Genomic DNA, 26,898 nt, shown 5'->3' with positions numbered 1-26,898 from the left:
GGAAAATAATTATGGAGAACATAGAACTATAGAGATATTAGATCTAGATCTAGGCCTAGGGTCTATATATCTTAAATATCTAGATCTATTATTTATATCTCTTTTAAATAGACTCCAAATGTTGAACTCTACAAATTGAATTTGTACATTGATCCACATGTAATACATTTTTAAAGCACTACCATCTGTAATTTATTTAATTAAAGGCTTGCAGATGTAAAATCTAGATCTAGAATCTACTTATCTAATCTAGATCTAGATTATAATAACTTTATTAAATAACTTAATTTAATAAAATAAAAGTATTAGACTTTATTAGAGTATAATTATATAGATCTATATCTAGTAAATTAATTATTATTAATTAATAATAATAATAATACTAGATCTAATAAATAAATAATAGATCTAGAAGTAGAATCTAGAAATAATCTAGAATCTAGATCTACTTCTACTTTCTACTAACTCTACTACTATCTAGATTGTAGAGAATCTTTGAATCTAGATCTATAAAAAAATATTATTAATTTTAAATATAATATTTACATTATATGATTTGATACATTATTAATAATTATATATAATGAATACTCATAATTTAACTCATACCTGTAGAAATAGGAAATAGCAAATTGAAACATTTCAACAATTGCTCTTTTTTCCCCATGAGACAAAGTCACAAACCTTCTGATGTGGATCTTATATCCATTCAATATTTTTTTGTTTAAATCAGGAAAAAAAATAGTTTTTCCAAAAATGTGTACAATTTCTTCAAATACTGTGCTATGCATTTCAGAGTATCAACATCGATTTTAGTAGCCGAACTTGTTATAAGCTCATGAAGATAGGGAATGGAGTCTACCATTACCAACTCTTTTATGTCATAACTTTAGTTTTGTGACTGCAGTGTTCACTTTATCTCAAATGTGAAACAAAGAAATTTATTTGCCTTTTATTTTTATTGATAAGCTGAGGCAATTAAGAACAGAAAATGCTAAGTATGCTAATTTATAAATTAAGCCATTTCCAGTTATGTAAAAATTTATCAACTCAAATTTATCATTAAGAAAACTTTTAAGGTTATGTCTATAAGTAGGCCTATAAATATTGGATTTAAGATAAGATAAGATAATTTTATTGATCCAATCAAATGGAAATTCAGTTTGACTACAATTGACAACATCATGCAGTGTAACTACTGCACAATAACAGTATAAATGAAAAATTCAAACAACATTCACACTCGAAACACATACACATTCACAACCAGCGCTTTATGAATTAGACTTCTATGTACTTCTCGATGATGACAGCTGATCTTGTAACACTCTGACCGAAAGTGGAATAAAGGAGTTTTTAAATCTTCCTGTTTTAGTCCTAATGGAAAGGAGATGACCACTTCGTTCAGATCTTATGTAACAGTGGTTTAATGGGTACAGGCTGTCCTTAAGAATCGAGAGTGTTTTGGAAAGGCATCTTTCATGAAAAAGCACTTCAAGAGATGGTAGCTGTATTCGAGTGATATGCAATACTTTTTTAATTAGTCTATTTAGTCTAAGTCTTAAAATGCCAGTGAAGTATTACCATACCAGCAAGTGATGGCAAAGTTAATTAGACTGCTGATGGTTGCTGTATAGAAAAGTTTAATAATTATTTTGTCGATGTTAAATTTTCTTAGCTTTCTGAGATAGAAGAGTCGCTGGTGAATTTTTGTGTAGAGGATTTGACAGTGTTCATTCCATTTCAGTATGTTGTTGATGGTTGTTCCTAGATATTTATATTCTTGTACTTGTTCTATAGTTTGATTGTTTATCTGAATTTCTGCTATTTGGCCTTTATGTTTCCTAAAGTCAATAATCATTTCTTTAGTTTTTGTTAGTTTACATATCTTATGTTTAACCTCAGTACAAAATTAATTTATTTAGAATTTCTCCTCAAGATAGCCAACAAACATTGGTATGAAAAAGAAGCTGGCAATCCTAACCTTTTTTAAACCACACTTAGGGAAATGAAACATATACTAATTAATTAGGATGCATAATATTAAATGAACTTCCGCTTCACATGGCAAAGCTTTAAGTAACTCTCTATTGCCATTTTTATTGTTACCAGTGCATTAAAGGTGGTGTGGTGACTGAGCAGCAAAGCACTTGGCTACAGAACCGGGGGCCCCGATTTTGAATGCTGTTGAAGACTGGGATTTTTAATTTCGGATCTTTGGGCACCTCTGAGTCCACCCAGCTCTTATGGGTACCTGACATTCGTTGAGGAAAAGTAAGGGCAGTTGGTTGTTGTGCTGGCTACATATGACATCCTCATTAAACTGTGGGCCACAGAAAAAGATGACCTTTACATCATCTGCCTATAGATCACAAGGTCTGAAAGGGGAACTTTGCAATGCATCAAAAACTATAACTCTCTTATAATTAATTATTTAATTAATGGGTTTATATTGTGCCTTACTGATGTGTGTCCCATATTGTCTAAAAATATCAAATCATTTTAGACATTTAAAATGGAACATGTCAATCATAATCGTAATATATTCCTATCTATTTCCTAATCATTGTAGAATTTATTCTTAAAATATGAAATAGAAACAGTTTTGAATTTGTAAAAATATAAAAATAAAAAAATAATATTTCAAAATTTGATATAAAATTTATTGATATTATATTCTGGCTAATGTAAGAGACTGGGAGAAAGAGACAAATTAAATTAACTGAAAATTTGTTAAACCATTTACCTTTTTTTTAAAAAAGCTTATCATTGCATCAAACCATCAAAATGTCGAGAGCTCAGGCAGAAAGTGTAATAAAGAATATCATTAGAGAAATAGCTCAGGAATGTGCAAGCAAAGGTCAAGCAGTCTCGGAAACACTTGTAGCATTTATGGTATGCCAAAGTTGTTGTTTTTTCTGTTTTTTTTTTTTTTTTGGTAATTATAAAAGAACTATTATTTGTTACAACAATGCAAAGAAAACTTTTGAGTTTGTTAAAATAAAATAAGATCTAATAATTTACATCACAACAATTTATATTTAGGTAAAAGCTGTAGTATTAGATCCAGCCAATGAATTTAATGTGGATCGAACATTAACTAAAGATGATGTTCAAAAACTAATTAAGGTAAATAAGTTTAACATATTGCCTTAGAAAATTTTTTTTACATATCTTATGTTTAACCTCAGTACAAAATTAATTTACGTAACTCTTAAGAATATTATATGTAGGACTAAAACTTCCATAATGCTTAGATTTTAAAATCTTGCATCTTAAAATCTCAGTTATGTGTGGACAGGCTTATGGATGCTCGATCCCCAGCCCTTGACACTATTAAAATGCAAGTGTATTTTGATATGAACTACACAACCAGAGGTTAGTATTTACCAATAATAAGAGATTTATTACTATCCAGAATTAAGTTTTTATCTGAGTGTTGCTAAAAAAAAATATTATTTGAGTAATGTACCGGTATGACCTTTTCTAATTTGGATGTGAAGATAATTGGCAAACAACTAGGGTTTTTTTTGTTCTTAAGAACCACTATTTGGGAAAATTATGGGATGTGAACACAATGTAAGATTATGCAATATTTGTATACTTTGAAGATTTCTTAACTATGCATTGAGCATAGAAAATTTGTTTAATTGATTTTGCTTTCTCCATATGTTTAAACACATAATTAATAGATAATTTTTTAAAAATATTAATGAACTTAATTTCTTTAATTCTCAAAATGATGTATATTTTCTACATTTAGTAGAAACAAAACAGCAGCAAAATAAAAAAAAAATTATTATTTATATAAATTATCTTTTTTTATAACATTTAACCCACATCATTAACATTAACTGAATGGTTTATTTTAATTATTTTTTATAACTTATATTAAATCTAAAATTTATCATTACTTCTTCATATTTTTACAAGTAAATCTAGACATGCAATAACTTTTAATAATTGTATTAATCATTCATATTATTCCCTTTCTAAAAAAAATTATAATAATAATTTTAAAACCTTTATTTTGAAAGCTGATTTCTTGGATGAGCACAGACGTGTTTTGGAAACTAGACTTCTGCCTGTCATTCAAGAAATAACAAGTAGCAGAGCACGCACTCGTGAAGAATTGGAAAGTTTGTACAGAAAAATTGTTTCAGCTGTTCTTCTGAGATCTGGGCTGGGCAGCCCAACAGACCTTGCAGTTGTTCGTGAAGCTACAGGTTAGCATCGCTAATGTTTGAATGCATTTTCTATAATAAACAAAGACTGCAGGTTATCTAGCATTTATTCATGAAGACTGTGAAATACTTATTAGAATAAACTAAAATCTGACATATATATGGAGTCTATAATTACTTTAAAAAATTAAATTTTGTTTAGATTTAATTATTTTAAAATTTTCTTTTGGGGGGTCATATTTTTGTTTCATTTCAAAAGCTGCATTACAGTCTGTGTTTCCTCAAACGGAACTTGGAACATTTATGACATTGACCAAACGTGAAAAAGAAAGACAGCTTGCAGAGTTGACTCTGATTGTCACAGGAATTCGACTTTTTAATAAAGAATGTGGTAAAGGAGGAGAAGGAATTGATGACTGTAAGTTTGAAGAAAAAAAAATGTACATGTGCCTTTAATTTTTGTCTTTTCTTTAATTATTTAAACAATGAATGAAGATGGAATAATAAAAATGTGAATTTTAATGTCAAATCAATAACAAACTGTGTTAGGAAGAAGAAAACATTGTTAATACACCAACATGATGTTGTGATTTTTTTATATGTAATGGATGCCCATAAATTAAAATCTAGCATCAATGTTTTGAATATCATTTTGTGCCCTTGTGAACTTTTCAGTGCCTGCTATCTTGAATGAAGCTATCCCTGCTACAACACAAAGTGTGGATGAAGAAATACAAAGTACACTTTTGTGTGCTTACAAATACACTACTCTAATAGAGGAAATGCACAAGAGGCAAATCAAGGAAGGACCATCCATACAGTTGTTAAAAGAAGCTCTAATAAACTCTAGGCAACATGAAACTTTTCTAAGAATTATTTTGGTAAATATTTTAAAAAACTCATGATCTTTGCATTTAAAATATACACTAATTTCTTAATATAATACTGAAGATTTTACATTTTTTTGCCACCATTCCTTGATTCCTTGTTTCAGCTAAATGATAAAAGGCTTTAAATATCATTTTCATTATAAATGAATTTAGCTTTAAATTATATTGGTTGCATTTAGGTGACTGCATATTTTTTAGTCCTCCCAACATTCACTGTCTTCTACGAATCTTACCTTATTATAAAAAAACATTTTTACCTCCTTGTGGTGATCTCATTATGTATTTTTCATCTAATGAATGATGTTTTCAGAGTGACATTATTAACTGTGCTCACCAAGTTGAACTTTTGGAAAATCAATTAGGAACCAGAATGGAACAGTTGCAGGCTACAGTACAGTCAAAAACAGCTGTACCCACAGCTCAAGTTTATGTAAGGAAAATTTTAAAATAAGGCTTCTAGCTCAGCAGAAATATATTCTTTTTAACACAGAGATATGGTACTTTACTTGTGACAAATTAAATTTATCTTAAAAGATAGATGCTTAAAAATGAAAGTTACTGAACATCAGTTTTTCATATAGAAGTATTTTATTCAGTACATATCAAATCATTTTTCTAATGATTTTTAAAATGTTTTCCCCATTTTAATTTTATTAATATTTTATAAAGAAAAAAATGATTACTTTGTTTTTATTGTAGGTTTATCATTTATGCTAATAATGTTGTGATTTTATTTTTCCAGCCACAGTTCATACACCTGGCTCAACTATGGAGTGGGTTTCAAGATGAAATGGTCTTACTTAGTGTCTTGAGTAACATTTTAGCTAGCTTGGAACCTTTCACAAGGGTAGGCTGCAGGTCTACAATTTATTTTTTATATGAATATAATGGATACATATAACTTGGACATCTGCACACTTTATATCTTTATGTCATCATTACATTATAGTACACATGGATATAGAGTTCATACTTGTACAAGATACAGATAATGTATCACTTAGGTATACCATTCAGATAATGTTCATCTTATTCTTTGATTTAGAAAAATGAATACAAATTTTACACCAATTCCTTATTATCTTGCTACAGGGGCATAAAGAGCAGCTTAGTGATGAGCTCATTAAACCTTATCTTGAAGGACTTGTTGTGAAAACAGATGAACAAAGAATTCAGGAGGTAATATTTACTCAGTTTTGATCTGATGTTATGTGCAATTATTGTTTTTGGGTTTAAACTGCAGTAACTTTATCTTGAAGCTTTGAATAAGAGATTGATCCTTTACAAAACAGTTAGATACTCATTATAAGACATCAGTTAGGCCAGGTTCACATCTCTTTTTACATTCACTTTCACCTATCCCTTCGTCTGCTGGACCTTTGGGGCACCACACAGGATCTGTCAACTTTCTTTCTCCATTCTTCTCTGTCATTTGTCTTTCATAGAATTTCATTATAATATTCTTTCTGAAAATATTTAAACCTGCCTGGGTGGACCACCTCCGATAGAATTTAATACTGATATTCTTTTGAAAATATTGAAACCTGTCTTTTTTTGAAAATATTGAAACCTGTCTTTTTTTCTATTTATTTATGTTCATTTTTAAGTCTGTTAATGCACAAATATCCTATAGGGTTACTTTCCTGTGTTTTTTTTTTTCATTTTTATACTTTATTGTTTTGCTAAGAAAATTTAAATACAATAATGTACAGTTTGATAATTGGACCAAATATCAACTTTTAGACAAATGACCAGCGTGTGAATCCAACAGATTATAAAGCTGAAAAATGGGAGTGGCTATTCCCAGATACTACAAAAAATTTCTCAAGACTACAGCTTCAGTACAGGGTAAGTTTTGTAATTGCTAATAAAAAAGATTTTTAAAGTATATCTAATGTATTCTGTATAGCTACTATATAAAAATTTATTGTGTGTTTTAGCTAATCCATTAAATTTTATAGGGATATTGTGCATACACACTTGGGGCTTGTGATAGGCTCCTGGTGCCTGGCAATCCTGAAATAGGAATCATGAGATTCAGAGAGCACTATTATGCCTTTTCATCCAAAGAAGCTGCCTACAAATTTGCTGAATGTCCCCAAGAGTAAGCTTTATAAAAAAAAAACTTTTTAATCTAAAAAGCACTTATTTACCAACAGTTATTTCAAGCAATATTATTTTCTAGTTCATCATTTGAATTTTCTTTGTATTTAGTTATTTAATTACATTTCATTTTTTAAAGATTGTGTCTCATTTAGACAAGAGGTTTATGTGAATGTTGTTTTAATGTAATATAATCTCAAATCGTTATATCTGCATTAAATGAAATTTAATTTAAAAACCTTTATTCTTATGGCGCCAACTTTTCTTTCAATACTCACTGCTCATCCACTACATGTTTGACAAATCCAACAAAGGCATCTACCCCCATTCCAGATTTGATGGATAACTTTTGAATATTGCCAGAATGATGGTCAAAACAAAAATCAGAACCAACCTTTTAAGAGCTATGCTCTTCAGCAGTGGCGATGCATGTGCAGGAGAAACTTTAGTCACCAATGTCCTGCTTCTCTTAGGTCTGCAAAAAGTATGGACTAACTATTAGCAAGAAAAGAAATGTGATGGGGCTACTTGCTACAACAACACTCACCATTTTTATTGATCAAACTAAGTCAGATGCCATACATAATTCTGCTTCTAGGGCTCCACATTTCAAGATAACTTGTCCCTAGAAGGTAAGATTAAAAACACATAGGGAAGCAAGGAGTAAAAATTAAATTCATTCAACTTGCAATAAAGTCACTTGGAAACACTGATATACTTGCTCAAATGAGCCTTCCCAGCATCTTTACCATCCTCAGATAATGCTGCCTGTATTGGCTGAAGAAGGATGAAAGTATCCTGAAAGTCATTATCTCTGATATGTGGATGTGATCAAAAGTGACCTCAAAGCAATGGACATCAATGCAAGACATAGCCCTAGACCACACTATGTGGATAGAGATGGTGATAAAGAAATCTATGGACAGCCAAAAAACATTTGCCTCAGCTCTAGAAGAAAAGTATGCCAACCAAATAACGGCTTGTTCCTCTACCACCAAAGCGAATGTTACCTGTGGACAGGAATGCCTCTCCAATATAGGGCTCTACAGTTACATGAAAAAGTGTTTTACAAGATGAACCATTGTCATTATACAGCTGAAGGAGGCCAACAATAACTTATGGAATAAAACTTTTCATTTTTCTGACCTTTCCAAGTATTAACTTCTATGTTATTGTGTGCATCAATTTTAAGATTTTTCTCTCAGCTAGTTTTCCGTTTTTTTTGTTTCTTGTTTGATATTGATTATGAAAATATTTTGTATGTAACTTATTTAGACAAAATAAGCTCATAAATCATAAATAACATGTTGTTATGTTGTTCAATCAAATGAGTATATGAATATCATGCAGTTATTTCTGAACATTACCTATACAATAAATTCAGTAGCAAACTTTATTTCATTATTTTAGATATTTTTAAAAAAGTAAAAAAAAATTGTCATTATATAAATTTTTATTAATGGATATGTATACTTTGTTGTTACTTTTCAGGTTTATTGCGCTAGTTGCAGAGGCAGCCAAAAAAAGTCCAGAACTTATTCAACTCCTAGAACTTCATACTCAGTTTTCTACCATTACACCTTACTCACAAGTATGAATCATTAGATGTCTAAGCTAAAAAACATTTCTTTTAAATATCTAACTCTAATAAGGTATCATATAAGTTGATTGTGTGAAGTAAGTAGTTTTTACTCCAGTTCCATTTTGAACCCTCAGAGCCTTTTATTGTTGATGCATGAATTAATAAAAAGAGGGGGAGATATGTGCAAGTAAATGTTGATGCTTATTATATTGCTTAAGCCTTTTTTGTGTTAATTTTGTGAACTTATAAATATTGGAACTGAGGGTGAGAAAAGTCATTCAAAAGTATTAAAAACAGTGTAGGCTTAAATCATAATGACTCTTAAAGGATTATAACTGTTTAATGTCTGTATAAACATAGTATCATTGTTGAATTTATTTGCTGCTACCTGAACAAATGTTTTATGTTCTGGTAGAATCCAAATCGAGTTATGGTGGAATTCTTTTTCAGTAAACACATGATTACATCTTCATGTACATTTTTAATAAGATAAAAAATAATGTATGGCTTCTTTTTTATTCTAGAATCGAGATGCTGGCAAAATGATAGAGAAACCTATAACAAAGTGTGACAGTGGGTCACAAACAGACACTCACATTCTTGAATCTAATATTGTCAAAACTTATGCATGGAATGAATGGGAGCTGAGGAGGAAAGCTATCAAGCTGGTAATGGCAAATAGTGACATTGTTTTGGATCAGATTTCTAGCTATATTAAAAAAAAAAGTATTAATATTGTTACGAATCTCACTATCCAGGCTCTCTGCTAACTGCACCATACACCACCAACTTAAAGAACTTGACAAGTCAGGGCTCCAAAATAATGTAAAGGTTTAATGTCCATAAATAACAGCCAATACTGTACAATTGGCAGCACGTAGAACAGTACAAATAGCTCTGCGATAACAAATATCTCTCCAATAACACCGTTCCGCCGTATCAAGTCTTGCACTGGCCTCTCTGTCTCTTTCCGGGCTTGCACTGAGTTCAACAGTTCGGGACTGACTTCACACACTTGGGCTCGTTGTGTCGGACTCGATCACAGACCAAGATCAAGACGCCGTTCGTCTCAACTGTACTTGACAGTACTCCGCACTGAACCGTCGTAATGCTCCGTACAGGACCACACCGTTGAACTGTGCTGTAGTCGACCGTGTTCTGAACTCCTGTCGTAAACCCGCTTTCTGAACCGTCTTGACTGCGTCGCCTCCGTTCTTATATAGGGTCCCTACTGGCCTTCTCGAACCGGACAGAACGCCGCTCGACGTTTCTAGGTGGTCAGATGACTACAACTCTCGTGACGCTCCTGAGCTCTGTTCACGACGTCGATCCTTCCCGGACCGCCGTCGATCCTTCCCGAACCGCCGTGTTGACACTCGTCTCGGCTGACCGTCGTAACTCGTCACGGTTGACCGCTCTTCTAGCGCTGGCCTGGGGCGATTTGCGTCGGCTGACTACACACACACCACTACCCCTCTCTGTGCCACCACCAAGTTTATAACAATATCAATGCCTTTATTTGGAGAAAAAAACTTTTTCTGGTAGTTTTATTTACTAAGCAAATCACAGATGTCTTAGAGTACTAAGATAAAATTATGATGCTGTGCTTTTATTAGTTACTTTCTAGAGATTGAACAAAATGTATTATGTGTCACTTCATCACCCAGTGTGGGTGAGTCAGTGGTGTTAAAAGTATTAAAAATAGATATTTCTTAACTACACATAAGTGATTAGATTGCAATTATTCATTGACATAAATGTTTTGATTATTAAAACACTTTCAGTTTGATCATTAGAATATCATTACTTTTAATTTTACAATTTTTTATTATACATTACTTTTAAAATAACTAATCAGAAAGGTGTAAAATAAATTGTTCGTACATGTAAATTAGAAATAGCATAATATGTGTGCATTTATAAATACACTTATCTCCATTTTTAGGCCAATCTAAGGACAAAAGTAACACATGCTATGCAGACCAATGGAAGCAATATGAGAAGAGACAATGAAACACAAGTTTACCTGCCTAAGTAAGTAGACCTGATTTAGTATATTTATATAGTTAGCCATTTGTAAGTAAAGAAATATCTATTTTAATACTTTCAACACCACTTCCACAGAGAACAAGATACACAAACCAAGCAAGACAATTACAGTAATGTCTCTAAACCACAAACATTTCTTCATGGTTTACGTGGTGGCGGAACAGGTATACCCACTGTTATGTACAAGGTGGATCTCACAGTTGATGTATCAGAGCCTCCAATTGTGAAGGAGTTTTCAGTGCCCATACCGAAGAAGAAATAACTTTGTAAAACTATAACATAAATGGATGCTCTTCCTAAGATAAAAAAGATAATGTTCAAGCTCAATACTTTTAGTTGAACGTAAATTTAAAAAACCCGAAGAATTATGCATGTCAATAATTATATTATTATAATAGTTTTAAAGAAGGTTTTTTTTTCCTCATTTTTTTGTAACTCAAGATTACAAAGAAAAAGCAAGTATTTTAAGAAATAAAAATGGATTTTATATTTTGGTCTACAATATTATTGAAATTACCAAGATTGCAGAATGTTTTCCATATATTTTTCTATGTATAAAATTTTTAATTTTTTATAAATTGACTAATATTGTACCTATGTAATAAAAAATGAAGAAGACTTTTATCCCACTTTATATTTTATTGAAAAATATTTTCCATATTTTAAAATCAACATTAACAATATAATAATATTTGTGTTGTTTTATACCAATACAAATAAAAACTCGTCTGAAAAAAAAAATTTAAGTGAAAAAAATACCAATACTGAAACTGCCATAACAAAACCAAATAGTTTAGGCAAAACTATAAGCATGACCAGTAGTTAGGATTGTTTAAAATATTTTTAGAATCTCTACTGTAATTACATTTATTTTTTGTTTTAATAAAAACCTATAATTACAAAAATATACACAATTACACCATGCCACAAGAAGGCCTTAATTTTCAATAACCCAAACATGTAACATTCCAAATTATTTGTTTATACACATTACATGGCTGCAAGAGGCAGTCATCCGTCAACTGAAATGGTCCACAATTATGTTAAGAATGTATATATATATATATATATATGAGCATTGTCTTCGATTTAGAAAATTAAGGATGACTGCGGTATTTGACATGACCACTCACACCCAGTGCAACTTTGGAAGAAAAAGGGGGTGGGGGTGTCTTCTTAAGCTTTCTTTTCATTGTCTGCGCCTATCTTTGGCAAGGGCCCTTCTTTGGGTCTTAAATAATTAATCAGGTTTAAAATAAATTGTTTGAGCATGTCACTTTGAAAACTTCATTTCTGCATACATGTATGTAGCACAATAGATGAAATGCTAAAAATTTTGCCTCTAAATTATCTTAGTTTAAATATATACACTTAGTACTTGTACATTAACAAATAATTAGAAAAAAAAAATTTATTTGTAAGGTTACACTGTCCCAATGTAAAGCAATATCATCAATTACTATGGGATGGTTTGTAATATCATATTAAAAGAGATTTACATTAAACATAAGCATCTATATCCCTAAAATAAAAGGCATCATGAAATGTATATTAATTTTAATATTGTTTAATATGTACCCTAGGTCAACATTTCTGAAAACAACAACAAATCATACTATTTATTGAAAGAATTAACTGGAGAGGTTTTCAATAAACTATTTGTGTTTTTTGGTATAGTGTTTATAAGTTAAACGGATTAAAAAAAAAATCTTTCATGTGCATCAGGCTTTACTTGGGTAATTGATTGACTTAAAATTATTCAGTGAATTCCAATATTGCATCACAGTTCTTTAGGGGAGCCTCAAGGAAAACCTTAAAATCATCATACCCTTTTCCCCATAACAAAGCAATATGGCTTAATTGTAATGGTAATTGTGAAAAATTAACTAAATCACAGTTGAGTCTTCAATGGCAAATCAAATAAAATCTGCAATCGTCATCTTGTCATCAAAAGCAAGGAGCAATTTGACTCATCATTATTAAAACTTTAACATAAAGATTCTATTCTACTTAAACATATAGTAGCAACAAGGAAAATTCAAAATGGAGTTGGTTACTACTCAAAGGTCAACTTATTGACCTAATAAATATGAAATAGTCGGCCCACTAAGAAATAATGAAAAAAAATTCCCAAAATGTAATCTTGATCAATAATCCTTTAGCATGCATTAAATTTATTTGAAAAAACAATTTCAATAATATGAGAATCAAAGCATCAACTTCAATACTCACATAAAAAAAAAGTCGATGCTATTCAAAATCAATAAAGAAAAATATATATGCATGATCCAGATCTAGAACATAATGTAATTTTATAACATACAAAGTACTAATAACTGACTTCAACAATAAGGAATCTCAAGATATTTAACGATTTATGTACCCTAATAGATACTATAATAGATACTATAAGACTTTAGTCACTCAAGTATTTTATCTTTCCCTACATCTAAATCTAATGCTATACTACTGTATCACTCACATCATGATATATGAATAGTGGAAAAAGGTTTTATACACTCAAAAAATATACAAGTAATGGGTATGTAGCAACTGAAGTATATTTTTTTTATTATTATTTAATGAAATTTTAACAAATCTAGATTTCAATTAATTATAGATGATAACTTATTACTACTAGGCTATAACAGATAAAGTAAAGAATATTTTTTTCTAGATACCAGTATCTACAAAAAAAATATATTTCTTCTTACAATTTAATTTTTATATCTATAGGTAGGATTTCCTGCCTCAATACTAATCATTGTCTATGTAAGAAAAGTATATAAAGATTTCATTAAATATTAAAAGCTGTTATAAATCATTTAATTTATTATTGGAATAGTTTATAATTTTCAGTAAAGCTACTTAACATAAAGCTACTTTTTAAAAATATGTTAGGAAAAAACATTGAATTTACAAAATGAAGAAATTTTTTTTTCATATTGGGAGTCTTATTCTATGTAAAATAAATGACATATATATAAATTATAGATTTTTAAAAAATTTAATAAATGTGTTGTGTCTGATATAAAATTCCTGTTTAACACAAAAAAATGTCATGAAGGTTCAGTCATGTTTGTTTATTAAGTTTTACAGCAGCATTGTATTTTATATACCAGTATCACATAAAGAAAATGTTTTCAGCCATAATGTTTAGTTCAAAATAAATAATTTTAACAACCACATAAAATATGTGGACTATACAAATGCAAAATAAAAATGGCCACATGACATAAATCTTAAAGGAGCACTACACATTCTTTTTTTAATGATAATTTAAAAATTAATTTGTAAACGATGTTCAGTGAAATGAAATTTAACTCAAACATTGTATTCAGTACAATAATTTTTTTAAAATATTAACACAGACATAAACGAATAAGACTTAATTTTTATTTTTAAAAAATAGCCTACTAAGTTTTCAATGAGAATATTGGTCCACATTTAAGTGCCAATCAAAGTAGGTTTCACGCGGAGACTTAAATCATAAACAAATAAAGATGTCTGCCATGTCCAACACAATGACACACCATGTCTAAGTAGCATTTGAGTGAAATTGAAGTCCTCATTTATAGACAAAAAAAATAGGTTTAATTCATATTCAAGATTTGAACCAAAGGCATTCAAATTACCCAATCTATGAGCATGATCATTTTTTTTAACATGAAAATACAATTTACTATATACATAACTGATGTTAAAACCAATGAAATAGCACACCATAAAGTAACAAACTGATAAATAACCAATTAGACTGAAATCAATGATTTCCCAACAAAATGTAATTCTATGTCTTCAAGTGATTTCCCTTTAGTTTCAGGGACATATTTAAACACAAACCAAATACTAATTAAACAACAAGTGCTATAGAGGTAAAAAACACCAGAGATGCCCATAAGTTCTTGCATATATGAGAACTGACTTGTTACAATAAAAGCTGATCCCCATGATGCAACAACAGCTACTGATCCTGCAATCCCTTTGCATCGAGTTGGAATGATTTCAGACATAATGAGGGAAGGAATGGGGCCCCAGCCTAGGGAAAACCCAATGATAAAAAATGTGAGGCAAAGCACAGGCAACCAAGTTTTCAAAAATACATTGCTAATTGACCCGGCAGATGTAAGTGTGTAGTATAACCCAAAGCAGAAAAGGGTGAAGGCCATTATAAGGCCACCCAGTTGAAGAAGTTTGCGTCGTCCTGCTCTGTCCATTAAATAAACTGCTGCAAGTGTTGCAAGTATCTGAACAATTCCAACAATAACTGTTGCTGTGTATGCAAAATCCCCAACTGCAGATTCAAATATAGAGACAGTGAAGTACATGACAGCATTAATGCCTGATGTTTGTTGAAAGATCATGATGAACACAACCACCATCATTGGATAGAAGAATTCACGCTTCTTAATTATTTCACTCAATGATACTATTTCTTCAGGGTCAGAGCCATCTTCCATTTCCCTGCATTCTTCAATAACATTTGTGTGTAAATCTCGCAAAGCCTGCAATGAAGCAAGAGCATCTGTTTTGCGATTTTTCATTAGTAGCCAACGCGGAGTTTCAGGGATAAAAAATGTCACAAATCCACCAACTATAGAAGGTATGATGCATAAATTTGCCATCCACCGCCATTCAAAAAACATTCCAAGAATATAGGAAGTAGCAATGCCTACTGTAATCATCAACTGGACACAAGATCCGAGAATTCCTCTCATTGAGGTGGTCGATATTTCTGCTATGTAAATAGGCACACAGACTGTCACCATTCCACTTCCTACTCCGGTCAGAAAACGTCCAAAGTAACATTGATAGCTCTCAGAGGCAGACGCTATAATGAAATAACCAGCAGAGAATGGAACTGACAAAACTGTAAGTGACAATTTTCTGCCGATCTTTTCGATTAACCATCCTCCGAGGGGTCCACCGAGAAGTGCACCGATGGTGAGCAGAGACCCGAACCAACTGCCTTCGTCCTTACTTAGTACGCCTCTTTTGATCATACTGGGAATTGAGGGCGAACTGTAACCGATGCTGATTCCGAAATTCAGAGCTCCAACCAATGCACATAAGCTAACGCATATTAATTTTTTGTGTGAACCTTCGTATTTTGAATGAATAACACGTCCAGAACCAATAACTGATTGTTTTTCCGCCATTTTGAATCAATGCTACGTTGCTCCCATGGGTGTCAAGGTTGAAACTTTATTAACACAGCATTTCTAATTTAGATGTTTTAGTATTAGATCTACATATCTACATAGCTTTGAATAATACACATATACATAACGGCGTACCCCGCCGCCACCTTTTTCAATGTGTAGGGAAAAAAATTACTTTTCTTGGATTTCAACGTTTCTTATTAATTTATATTAGTAGTTAAATGTTAGGCAATCCATCACTGAGTACCGGCATCTATTTTTTTTTTTTACAAAAAAGCCATAATATATACATATATATATATATATATATATATATATATATATATATATATATATATATATATATATATATATATATATATATATATATATATATATATATATATATATATATATAGTGTTGTAACCCTGCCTTGCACCAGTGCTTGAGGTGCGCACTAGCGCACTAGTGAACGTAAACAGGAAGAGACTAGAATGGAGAGAATAACAGTGCATCAGGGATTGTGAAGAGTCTGAATGTTTGGAAACTAAGAAGCCAGCTTTTGGTGCTGCCTGAAGGTTGCATAAGGGACCTGGAGCGAAGCGGGGAAGGCTGTCGTTGGTCCACATTCGGGTTGCAGTCTAAAGGACTGGTAAATTAGTAGAAAGACTCTGAGGAAGCTGAAGGATGCTATGTGTTTGTCCTGGTGAATAAACACCTGTCTTTATTTCCTGTTACACTGTGTTGAGTTGCATGCCTATTCGTTGAGTGCCTAACCTAGAGTTACAACAATATAATAATATATATATATATATATATATATATATATATATATATATATATATATATATATATATATATATATTTATATATATATATATATATATGTGTGTGTGTGTGTATTCGATTAGAGAAAGAGAGAAGAGAGGCAGATCCGATTGGTGTATTTTCGGGAATTTACTATTTGATAATCCAGAACCCGTGATCTTTATATCAGCTTTTAAAAATATTTTTTAGCACATTTAGTAACATTTTATGTTGGTAACATTTACAAGTTCAAGTTTAACTTTGTCACGTGATAAAATGACTGTAAACAATTTTCAGCGATTATATAAACTCTGCAATCATCATATTTCACATTTAGAATCTAGAGTCTAGAATAGTCTAGATCTAGATTTACCAGTTAAAGGCAGCATTTGAACGAGCAGTTACAACATGATTAAAAACGTGTTTTTGTTTTTCTTTACGATTACCCAGGTGTTCCATAGCTGTTTATGTTATCCTTTGCATGCTTCTTGCAACGTCGATTGGTATGCTCAGTTATGCTGGCTTAGGCCTATCATAGGGGCAGGGGTTAGAATGTCATGATAATAATCATAATTATCAATATCATATAGATCTATATATTATATCATGCTATATGAATGAGTATGACTTATCATTGACTTTTATGTGTATGAGTCACCGTCCCACACTGTGACAGTAGGAGTAGGAGTATGTCCTACTACTACTAGTAATATTACTAGCCTACTCCTACGACCTATAAAATATATTGATTGACTCCTATGTAAACTTAACTATGTTAAATTTAAGTTAATGTTACACTATCAATACTATCACAACTATGTTGTGTAGATCTAGATTCTATATATATAAAATATATTCTATATATTTAATATATATTTTATATATTATATATATATATATATATATAGATCTAGACTCAAGATACAAAAGATTGTATTTTTTAATTTTATATGACTATGATATATTGTTAGTGTTGTTACTAGATTTAGAATTTAGACAGCGGTCATCAAGATCTATGACAAGATTCTATAGATGATCTAGTTATATTCTAGTAGATCTATTCCCCTAGATCAGCAGTTCTCAATCTTTTATGCTCGGCAACCCCTTTTTACAATCCCCCACTCTGTCGCGACCCACACACACACACACACATACAGCAATAGAAGAATAGACAATAACAATCCATATTTTCGATGGTCTTAGGCGACCCCTGGCAAATTGTCAATCGACCCCCAAGGGGGTTGCGAACCACAGGTTGAGAACCCCTGCCCTAGATTCTAGATCAGCAGTCTTCAACTGGGGCTATTTCGTGAATAGAGAGGCGCTTGGAGCAAAAGGGGCAGTAGGGGCACTGGGTAGAATAAAGGGGGGTAAGGGAGGCGCTGGGCCGCCGCTGGGCATAAAAAGGTTTAAAAGGGGACATAGATATACAAGAAGAAACTAGAGGTGCACTGAAACAAAATAAATAAAAAATTTCTTCAAAATTAATGCTAGCTAACTAAACATAAACAAATTATAGTTAGCTTGCTTGTAATTTAAGTACAGAAACGTTAGAAATGGAGTTCGGGAATTCCCTATTTCTATGTTTAAATTCTTACTCTGTTGCTGTGATTGGAGAGTATAATATCTATTGTCTTTAGTTCTTGCACGCCTAAACGTTTATGTTTTGATAAACAAACTAGGTAATACGCTTTTTAGATTATAGTTTATTTTATCTACATATATGTAATATATTAATATGTAAATGTTAATTAAAATAAAACACTTTTAAAAGCTAACATTCAAATAGGATAATTTAACCTTTTTTTTAACAATGAAAACGTTGACAAAGTCAATCGTTTGGAGAATTGTCTTGTATGCACACATCTATGCCTCCCTAAGTTTTATTGAATTGCTCCCAGGCAAAAAAGTATTTCCTAAAATGAAAAAAAATAATCCAGTGTTCTACTTAACTGACAACATTCTCAAATGAGGTTATGGAACCAAGTTGGCTTTACGCACATATAGCAATATCCAAAATTAATTTAAGAATATTCCTTAACAGTTTCAAAATTTTCTACTATTGGAACTGTAATTTAACAACAAACGGCAAAGCAGAATATGTCTTAGTGGCCTCCAAAAATTGCATATATATAGCTTTTTTTTATTGTCTTATGATGATGTTTGAAAAATGATTGAAACTAAAATAAAAATGTTAAAAACTTGTGACCCAAAAAGTTATGTAGCTTGTTGTGACCTATGGGGCACCATCAGTGGTGCACATTACAAAGGCTTCATAAGTAATTTAGAATAAAGAAAATCCAGATCTATCCACCATTCACCTTGTGAGTTGTGATACACAGGCAACATCTTGTTAAAATTTTAACCCACAATTTTATTCCTATTTAAATCTAATTATAAAAATTAATAAAATTCAAACCCATGCTGAAAAAAAAGCCCATCTTTCAACAGTTATGTGAAACAAATAATGAGAAAAAATGTTAAACTCTTATTGTAAACCGGAGTTCGCTGGATTTCGAAAGGGAGTTGTATTACTCATTTTGTTAAGTTCTTCAATACAATTTTTGACATTTTTTTAAGAAACAGGAAGATTTAATGGTTGGCAAAAGATTTGTTCTACACAGTAGGCATCTAATGCAAATGAATGCAACAAATCTCCGACTGCAAGGAAATCCTTTAGTTTTTCATTGAGATATTAAATCTATTTAAAAGGTTTTACAATCTCACATAACTTGTTTGTTGACAAATGAATTACTGCCTAAGGACATCAATGTCTATGCAATTCACCTAACAATGCTCTATAAAGAAATTCGTCCCGAGACATGACGCTAAACTGCGCTCCTCTTTCCTTAGCACTTTTGGAGCTCAAAAGTGCCCTACTTCTTTTCTATCATTGTGTCTGCCTCCTCTTTTCCTAAGTCTGCCTTCATTGATCATCACACTGTCTCCTTAAATTCTCACTACGTCCTAGACCAGTCCGTTTGCCGTGGACTGCGACGGGTAAGGGGGGATAAAGAGATCCTGGTGTTTGAGTGGTGGCTATCTGAGGATAAACCACAACAACACAATACTTTGGCTCCAAGTTCCCCTAGACCTGAGACCCAGATGGCCCGCTCTGGGTCAACCGGCTGGTCATGCCGAGCTACCAGCATAGGTCGTCGACCTATGCTGGAGGGCGGTGGCTGGAGGGTCAATCAGGGAGCTGCTGTATCGGACACATGTCCGATGTAGCAGCTGACTGAGTATAGCACCTGTGTAGCCCTGGCGGGCTCATTCTGGACATCCGAATGGCCCGTCCCCTTGTTGGACTCGATGGCGGGTGGGGAGCACAGGTGCCGAATTAACCAAAATATATATGGACAAAAAAACACACACAAAACTACTTGCCCCAGACCTATGTCTGGGCAAGAAACGTCGAATTGACGATAAAGAAGAGGAGGTCCCAAAAAGCTGTGCCACCTGGCCATCATTTCTGGTGGTTCGATGCACAGAGGAGGGAAAAAGCCTGACAAAGTTGAGCCCTTTTATTATCTATAAGGGACTCAAGTCAGTAGTGGGAGAGCCCAAGAGTGTGTCTAAGCTACACAAAACAATGGAACTCCTTGTAGAAGTAGACAGCAAGACACACTCTGATGGGCTTTTAAGATGCAGAAGACTCTGTGATCTCCAAGTGGAAGTCATGCCACACAAGAGTCTGAACACCAGCAGAGGTGTAATCAGCTCTAGGGACCTACTGGAATGTTCCGAGAAGGAAATAGTGGAGGGCATTGAAGGAGTCACCCATGCCCGGCGCATTACCAGGCGCAGGGAGGGTGAGGAGGTCAAAACCGCCACTATTATCCTCACATTCGGAACTAGGACACCGCCAGAGTATGTGAAGGCAGGATACCTACGAGTTCCAGTGAGGCCCTACATACCTAACCCCATGAGGTGCTTCAAGTGCCATGGTTATGGACACGGCGCGGCAGTCTGCAAGACTGTGTGTGCCAGATGTGCTGGAGAGGGTCATGAGGACAAGGGCTGCACAGCCCAGTTCAAATGCCCAAACTGTCAAGCTGGCCACTCAGCCTACTCCAAGGACTGCCCTGTGTGGAAACAGGAGGTTGCCGTGCAGGAGTACAAGGCAAGAAACGGATGTACCTTTAGCCAGGCGAAATCGGCTGTACTGGCCCTACCCAAGGGCCAATTCGGCTTGACAAAGACCTACGCCCAGGCTGTTGCTAAGAAAGGAAGATCCATAGCCACACAGACGGACACATTGACCCCACCACCCCCTCCTCCTCCCCCAACTCAGAAGAAAACACCGCCAAAGAACACACCTCTGAAGAAACAAGAAAGCCCTGTTGTCATGCTAAAGAACAGGTTCTATGTGCTCGCTGATGAGAGCATGGAGACTGAGCAGCATGTCAAAACCAATACTCCGGGAGAACCCGGAGACATCATGTCTGACACAGGTTCTCCTCAGAGAACCCAGCCAGACACCCCAACCTCTACCGAGTTAGAGGTTGACCAACTCCCTAAGGGGAGAAATCAAAGCAGAGAGGATGCCCGAGGTGAGAGAGGAGGAAATAACCTCCGCTCTAACCAGAGGGATCTCCCCCCTCCAGAGAGAAAGACTTCCCCCAAAAGGGGGTTGTCCTCCTCTCCATCCAAACCCAAGAATAAAAATACCAAGGTCACTGGAATAAAGGGAAACCCCTCCGGGGGCCTCCCAAGGCCAAATAGCTCCAAGTAGGTCATCTAGAATAAGCCATGGATTCCAGAATTGTACAGTGGAATTGTAGAGGCCTCAAGGCCAATTACGAGGAAATGCAGCTACTGATGGACTCTGAGACTCCTGTAGCTGTCTGCTTACAGGAAACATTTCTGAAAGATTGCATCAGCTTCCGAAGCTACCGTGCTTACACCAAGAATGTTGAGGATGCAGAGAGAGCATCAGGTGGAGTCTGTATCCTTGTGAAGGATAGCATCCCCCATGAGAGGGTAGAACTACAGACCACACTACAGGCCGTAGCAGCTAGGATAACCCTTCACAAGGTTATCACTTGCTGCAGCCTGTATCTACCACCAGGCGCTCCATTAAACCGAACAGACATGGAGGACCTATTGAAACAACTCCCCCGGCCTTATTTAATCCTTGGGGATTTCAATGCCCATAACTCCGTGTGGGGATCCAACAATACCGACACAAGAGGTCGTATGCTGGAGGATATCTTCCTCCAACATGATTTATGCATACTTAATGATGCATCACCGACCTACTTGCACCCAGGAACTGGATCATTCACATGCATTGACCTCACCGTATGCGTCCCCGGACTTCTGGACGATTTTAAATGGTCAGTTAGCAATGATCTACGGGGAAGTGATCACTTCCCAATCATCATTACTAACAATCTCCCTTCATTGGGACGACCTCAGCGGTGGAAACTGAATAAGGCCGATTGGGAACAATTCCAAAAAAGATGCTCTGAGGATATCACAGAAAATATCCTCCATGAACAGAACCCAGCTGATACCTTTGCTAGCAAGCTACTAAGTATAGCCAGGAAAGTTGTACCCCTAACCTCTGCAAATCCAAAACGGCCTAGCAAACCATGGTTTGATACAGCTTGCAAAAGTGCTATTGGTGATAGGAAAAAACGACTGGCTGCATTTATAAAGTATCCTTCCCAGGAAAACCTAAAGCTATTCAGGATAGCTAGAGCAAAGGCTAGACAAACCATACGGTCAGCCAAAAGGAATTCCTGGAGAAGTTTTGTCGGCAGTCTGGATGCCAAAACTTCTGCTAGAGCGGTTTGGAAGGCAGTAAGGCGAATCAAAGGGAAAGAATCAAATGCAATAGGGCATTTGAAAAACCAAGGACGAACTGTCACGTCCCCCAGAGAAATAGCTGACTGCCTTGCATCCTCAATAGCAGAAAAATCATCCACTGCACACTACACGCCAGAGTTCCAAAAAGTCAAAACCAGGGAGGAAAGACACCCCATTGATTTCAGGTCAGAGAACAATGAAGACTACAACAAACCGTTCTCGCTTGAGGAACTGAGGGAATCGCTGGACAAGTCACATGACACAGCGCCTGGAGAAGACGAAATCCATTACCAGTTCCTCAAGCACCTTCCCGAACCCTCATTGGCAGTCCTGCTAGGGGTGTATAACTGTGTGTGGCAAACAGGCGCTTTCCCAAACAGCTGGAGGAAAGCCACAGTTATACCGATACCTAAACCGGGAAGAGACGGCTCTGACCCAGCTAACTATCGACCAATAGCACTAACAAGCTGCATCTGCAAAACCATGGAAAGAATGATTAACAGTAGGCTGGTCTGGTACCTGGAAAGGAATAAAGTGATCTCAAACTACCAGTGCGGATTCCGGCAGGGGCGGACAACAACTGACCACCTGGTAAGGCTGGAAGCTTATATTAGAAATGCATTACTCAGAAGAGAACATCTAGTAGCTGTATTCTTCGATATAGAAAAGGCCTATGACACAACCTGGAAACATGGCATTCTACGTGACCTGGCGCTTATGGGGCTTAAGGGACACCTCCCCCGTTTTGTGGAGGAATTCCTGAAAGATCGAAAATTTCAGGTTCGAGTGGGCAACTCCGCTTCTGACACTCATGACCAGGAAATGGGTGTACCCCAGGGCAGCATTCTGTCAGTCACCCTGTTCAACATTAAAATAAATAGCATCATAAATGCGCTGTCCCCTGGCATAGAGTGCTCTTTGTATGTTGATGACTTTGTCATTCTTACTTATGGGAAAAACATGAACACCTTAGAAAGGAAATTACAGTTATGTTTAAACAAAATTCAGTAATAACTATATAGTGACTGCTACAATATATATATTGTACAAAAGACTTTTTTTTAAATTGTGTAACAATTTTTTCAATTGTTGGTATTGAAATCTATAGGAATTTTGAGTTGTCGTGCGAAGCAACAAGCCAGAAAATAATCAATCAGATTGATGCTTGGAAGGGAGATAACTGTGGCACTGGGGAGAAGTGCAGATATACAGTAAGTTTTATGACTCTCATGTCATACATAATTATTTCATGCACTTTATTTTCACTTTTAGTGCATTCAAATAGGAGTCTGCTTTTAAAAATACATTTCTTTTTGTATCTTTTTTTATTTAGAATTAATTCATTACAGTTTTTGAGCTCATCAAATTTTCTGAATCAATTCCCTCTTCATTTAGTCAAAATCTAGCCCAATTTTTTAAACCAGCTGGAAAAAAAAAACAAAAAAACTCATCTGTATAAATCTGAACGAATCTTATCTTTAATCAGTCTTTTTAATTGAACTCATCATAATTTTTTTTTTTTTTTGGTATGTCAAATATACTGATAAAATCACAGTGAAATATTTTTGCTCTAATTTGTCCTAACTAGTTTATTAGCTTTGAGAATTCAGTTCTGAAGGCAACTCATACTACTCCAGTCAAAAACTATGTCGATGATCTCACCTTTCTGTTCAAGCCTAAATCAGCCGATGGCTGTTTGGTCAACGTAAGTGTTACACTTTATGTTACATAATACAAATGCAAACTTTTTTTTAAAAAAAGAAAATGTTTTAATTTGTGATAACTCAACAAAATCAAATATTCAAGCTATCTAATGGCTCAATAAAATTAACTATTCTTAATTGTCTAATTAAGATTGGCATATGTGTTTTCTAAGAGCATTATTAATGATTAGAAATTTGGTGAAAAACTTCTAGGCATAAAAAAATAGGTCTGAGAAGTAAATAAATTAAAGGTTATTTATCTCAATAACAAAAATAAATACTGAAATGTTTATGAATTATGACAACATACAATTTTAGGAGACTTCATTATTGTTTAAAAAAAATTAAAATCTAAAGGGTATAGCATAGGAACTATGGTATTTTGGTATTAGTGCAACAGTTAGACAACACGCTCGAGTTGCATTTTTGGGTGTAAAAGTGGGAAACAGGATAGCAGTTTGTAGTAATTCATGTAGACATAGAAGTGGCAGTATACGAGATGGAGTTATGCTCAGCCAGGTGACATTAGTGGCAGCACAATGTATATGGTAGTTGATTTGGGCAGTGACAGTGGGTGGTCAAAGTCAGATGTCTAGTAGATTCTTGTTGAGATCATTGCAGAGAGCCACACAGTCTTTCTGGCCTAATAGAATTGGTTTATAATCAATGTAAACTGGCTACCCATACTATACATGCTGGGTGGAGTATATTTAGGAAAGGGATTTATTTTTTGCTTTTCATTATCCAGGGCAACAGTCGCTCAGAGACATGGTATGCTGTGCTGGATTATGGAACCAACTACTGTAACCTCCACAATCTGATCACTGGTAACATTGTTAGATTTCTATTCAAGTTGTTTTCTTAATATTTACTGCACAAGTTTCTTAGGTTCTTTTCTTAGCATTACTGTTAAAACATAAAACTCTGTTATCTTATTTTTTATTCATTTTGATCAATAAGAATCTATTGTAAATACTAATAATTCTAAAAAGAGAGCACTTGTAACACATCCAAAAGGGGTCAATTTTAAGAATACTTTTTATATATTGTCTTATAGATAAGCTCAATAGGAGTGCATCTTTAACTATGTGCTTCCTTTTGAAACATTGAGCACTGTCTTAAAATACTTAAGAATTCTAGAGATAATATATATATATATATATATATATATATATATTAAATCTATTTAATATGCAAGTCAGACATAAAATTTAAAACAACAATTAATGAGGAGTTTTTCATATTATCGCGTGAACTACAGAGCCGCTGTTACTATAGAATACCTAACCAAAGAAAAATATTATTTTTTTTTACGGAAATGTTTTATTCTTGAGGAATAAGAGATAGGCCCTTTACAAAACAATCAGATCAATTAGATATTCATTATAAGACATCAGTTAGGCCAGGTTCACATCTAACTTCACATTCACTTTCACCTATCCTTTGGTCCGCTGGGGCACCACACGAGATCTGTTAACCTTTTTTCTCCATTAGTTTGTCATTTGATAGAATTTCTTTCTAATAATATTGAAACCTGCCTGGGTGGACCACTTCGAGGGGCCGATTTTCAGTGTTTCCACACAAACTGTCTTTGTAACCTTGTTTATTTTATCTTTTTCTACAGGATCTGGTCTCAATGAGACTGCAGGTTATAGAGAGGAGACAGAAAATGGAAGATGCACTCAATACTCTTCTGCAAACTGTGAAAAGTATTAATTTCTCTATTTAAGCATTAGATTATTCATTTTCATTGGAATGCCTGTTTACATTGTTAGCCTGATGTTTTGCCTTTTGTACAGATTTAAACATTTTTTTTTTAAATTGTACTAATATTGATATTAATGCTGTGGCTAATCTCATTTATTTCTTATTCTTACTATTTATGTTTAGTTTTTGCACGACATGTGCCAAAAACTCAAACTATGTTTAGTTTTTAACAAAATAAAAAATTACAAAAAGAACATTTCGTTTTTCCTGTTATAAATTTCTGATTAAGAAATTACTTCAGTCATACAAAACAAGATCTGGGGAAAAAAAAAGCAAAGAATCATATGTTATATATTTAATAAATAATAGACCTGTATGAAATAGAATTAGAATAATATAATTTGTGTCTACAAAGAACAATTTATCACCACTACATATCAATTTCAGTTTATAGATATTTGAAAAATCAACATATACAACTACTACTTAAATACTGACACTATAACAAACTTTAATTTTATTGTATCATTCAGGAAATTGTTCTAGCAAAATAAAACATTTAAAAAAAAAAAATTGAGAAAAACAAATGTTAGAAGATATGTGTAATATTAAGTATAAAATGTGGGACCTAGGAAGATCTACTTCTAGCATTCTTATTTAAAAAAAAAAATTCAAACCAATTATAACAACGCAAATGCAATAATCTCAAAAGCAAACCAATATACAGCCAGCTACCCATGATTTACTGATAGACCCCAAAAATATTCCAAATTTACAAACAAGGAGGGGAAAGGATAAATTCTTTGAAAGAAATAAATTCAATTACTTTAAGAGAATAGCCTGGAATGCCAGAATTGAGAATTACTGATAGATTTTTTTTCTGTTCTTGTCAAAAGAGATTTATTTTACAAAATGGA

General features: G+C 33.6%; 3 protein-coding genes across 5 annotated transcripts; 2 read left to right on the top strand and 1 right to left on the bottom strand.

Moving 5' to 3' along the window:
* Positions 1 to 7: 7 nt before the first annotated feature.
* On the top strand, positions 8 to 11,430 carry LOC106058538 (cilia- and flagella-associated protein 206-like). 2 transcript variants are annotated; one of them, XM_056044027.1, is made up of 17 exons: positions 14 to 159; positions 2,113 to 2,274; positions 2,763 to 2,895; positions 3,046 to 3,129; positions 3,288 to 3,378; positions 4,038 to 4,226; positions 4,444 to 4,602; positions 4,860 to 5,065; positions 5,385 to 5,504; positions 5,817 to 5,921; positions 6,167 to 6,253; positions 6,818 to 6,922; positions 7,036 to 7,178; positions 8,669 to 8,768; positions 9,284 to 9,427; positions 10,705 to 10,793; positions 10,884 to 11,430. In XM_056044027.1, exons 3-17 carry the CDS (start codon positions 2,788 to 2,790, stop codon positions 11,068 to 11,070), a joined length of 1,917 nt encoding a protein of 638 aa, XP_055900002.1. In that variant the 5' UTR covers positions 14 to 159; positions 2,113 to 2,274; positions 2,763 to 2,787; the 3' UTR covers positions 11,071 to 11,430. The 2 variants fall into 2 exon arrangements, with proteins under 2 accessions (XP_055899996.1, XP_055900002.1); XM_056044021.1 differs by lacking the exon at positions 2,113 to 2,274 and having other exon boundaries at positions 8 to 159.
* LOC106058539 (solute carrier family 2, facilitated glucose transporter member 8-like) lies at positions 11,428 to 16,005 on the bottom strand. Its single transcript, XM_013215994.2, has one exon. The coding sequence runs from the start codon at positions 15,965 to 15,967 to the stop codon at positions 14,561 to 14,563; it is 1,407 nt and encodes a 468-aa protein (XP_013071448.1). The 5' UTR covers positions 15,968 to 16,005; the 3' UTR covers positions 11,428 to 14,560.
* LOC106058540 (uncharacterized) lies at positions 15,549 to 26,237 on the top strand. 2 transcript variants are annotated; one of them, XM_013215997.2, is made up of 5 exons: positions 15,549 to 15,680; positions 23,680 to 23,782; positions 24,160 to 24,276; positions 25,023 to 25,101; positions 25,899 to 26,237. In XM_013215997.2, exons 1-5 carry the CDS (start codon positions 15,664 to 15,666, stop codon positions 25,988 to 25,990), a joined length of 408 nt encoding a protein of 135 aa, XP_013071451.1. In that variant the 5' UTR covers positions 15,549 to 15,663; the 3' UTR covers positions 25,991 to 26,237. The 2 variants fall into 2 exon arrangements, with proteins under 2 accessions (XP_013071451.1, XP_013071449.1); XM_013215995.2 differs by lacking the exon at positions 15,549 to 15,680 and adding an exon at positions 17,028 to 17,260.
* Positions 26,238 to 26,898: the final 661 nt, after the last annotated feature.

The sequence above is a fragment of the Biomphalaria glabrata genome, chromosome 1, assembly GCF_947242115.1.
Source record: "Biomphalaria glabrata chromosome 1, xgBioGlab47.1, whole genome shotgun sequence".
In the NCBI taxonomy this organism is placed as follows: domain Eukaryota; kingdom Metazoa; phylum Mollusca; class Gastropoda; family Planorbidae; genus Biomphalaria; species Biomphalaria glabrata.
This window is presented reverse-complemented; position numbering and strand designations above follow the sequence as displayed.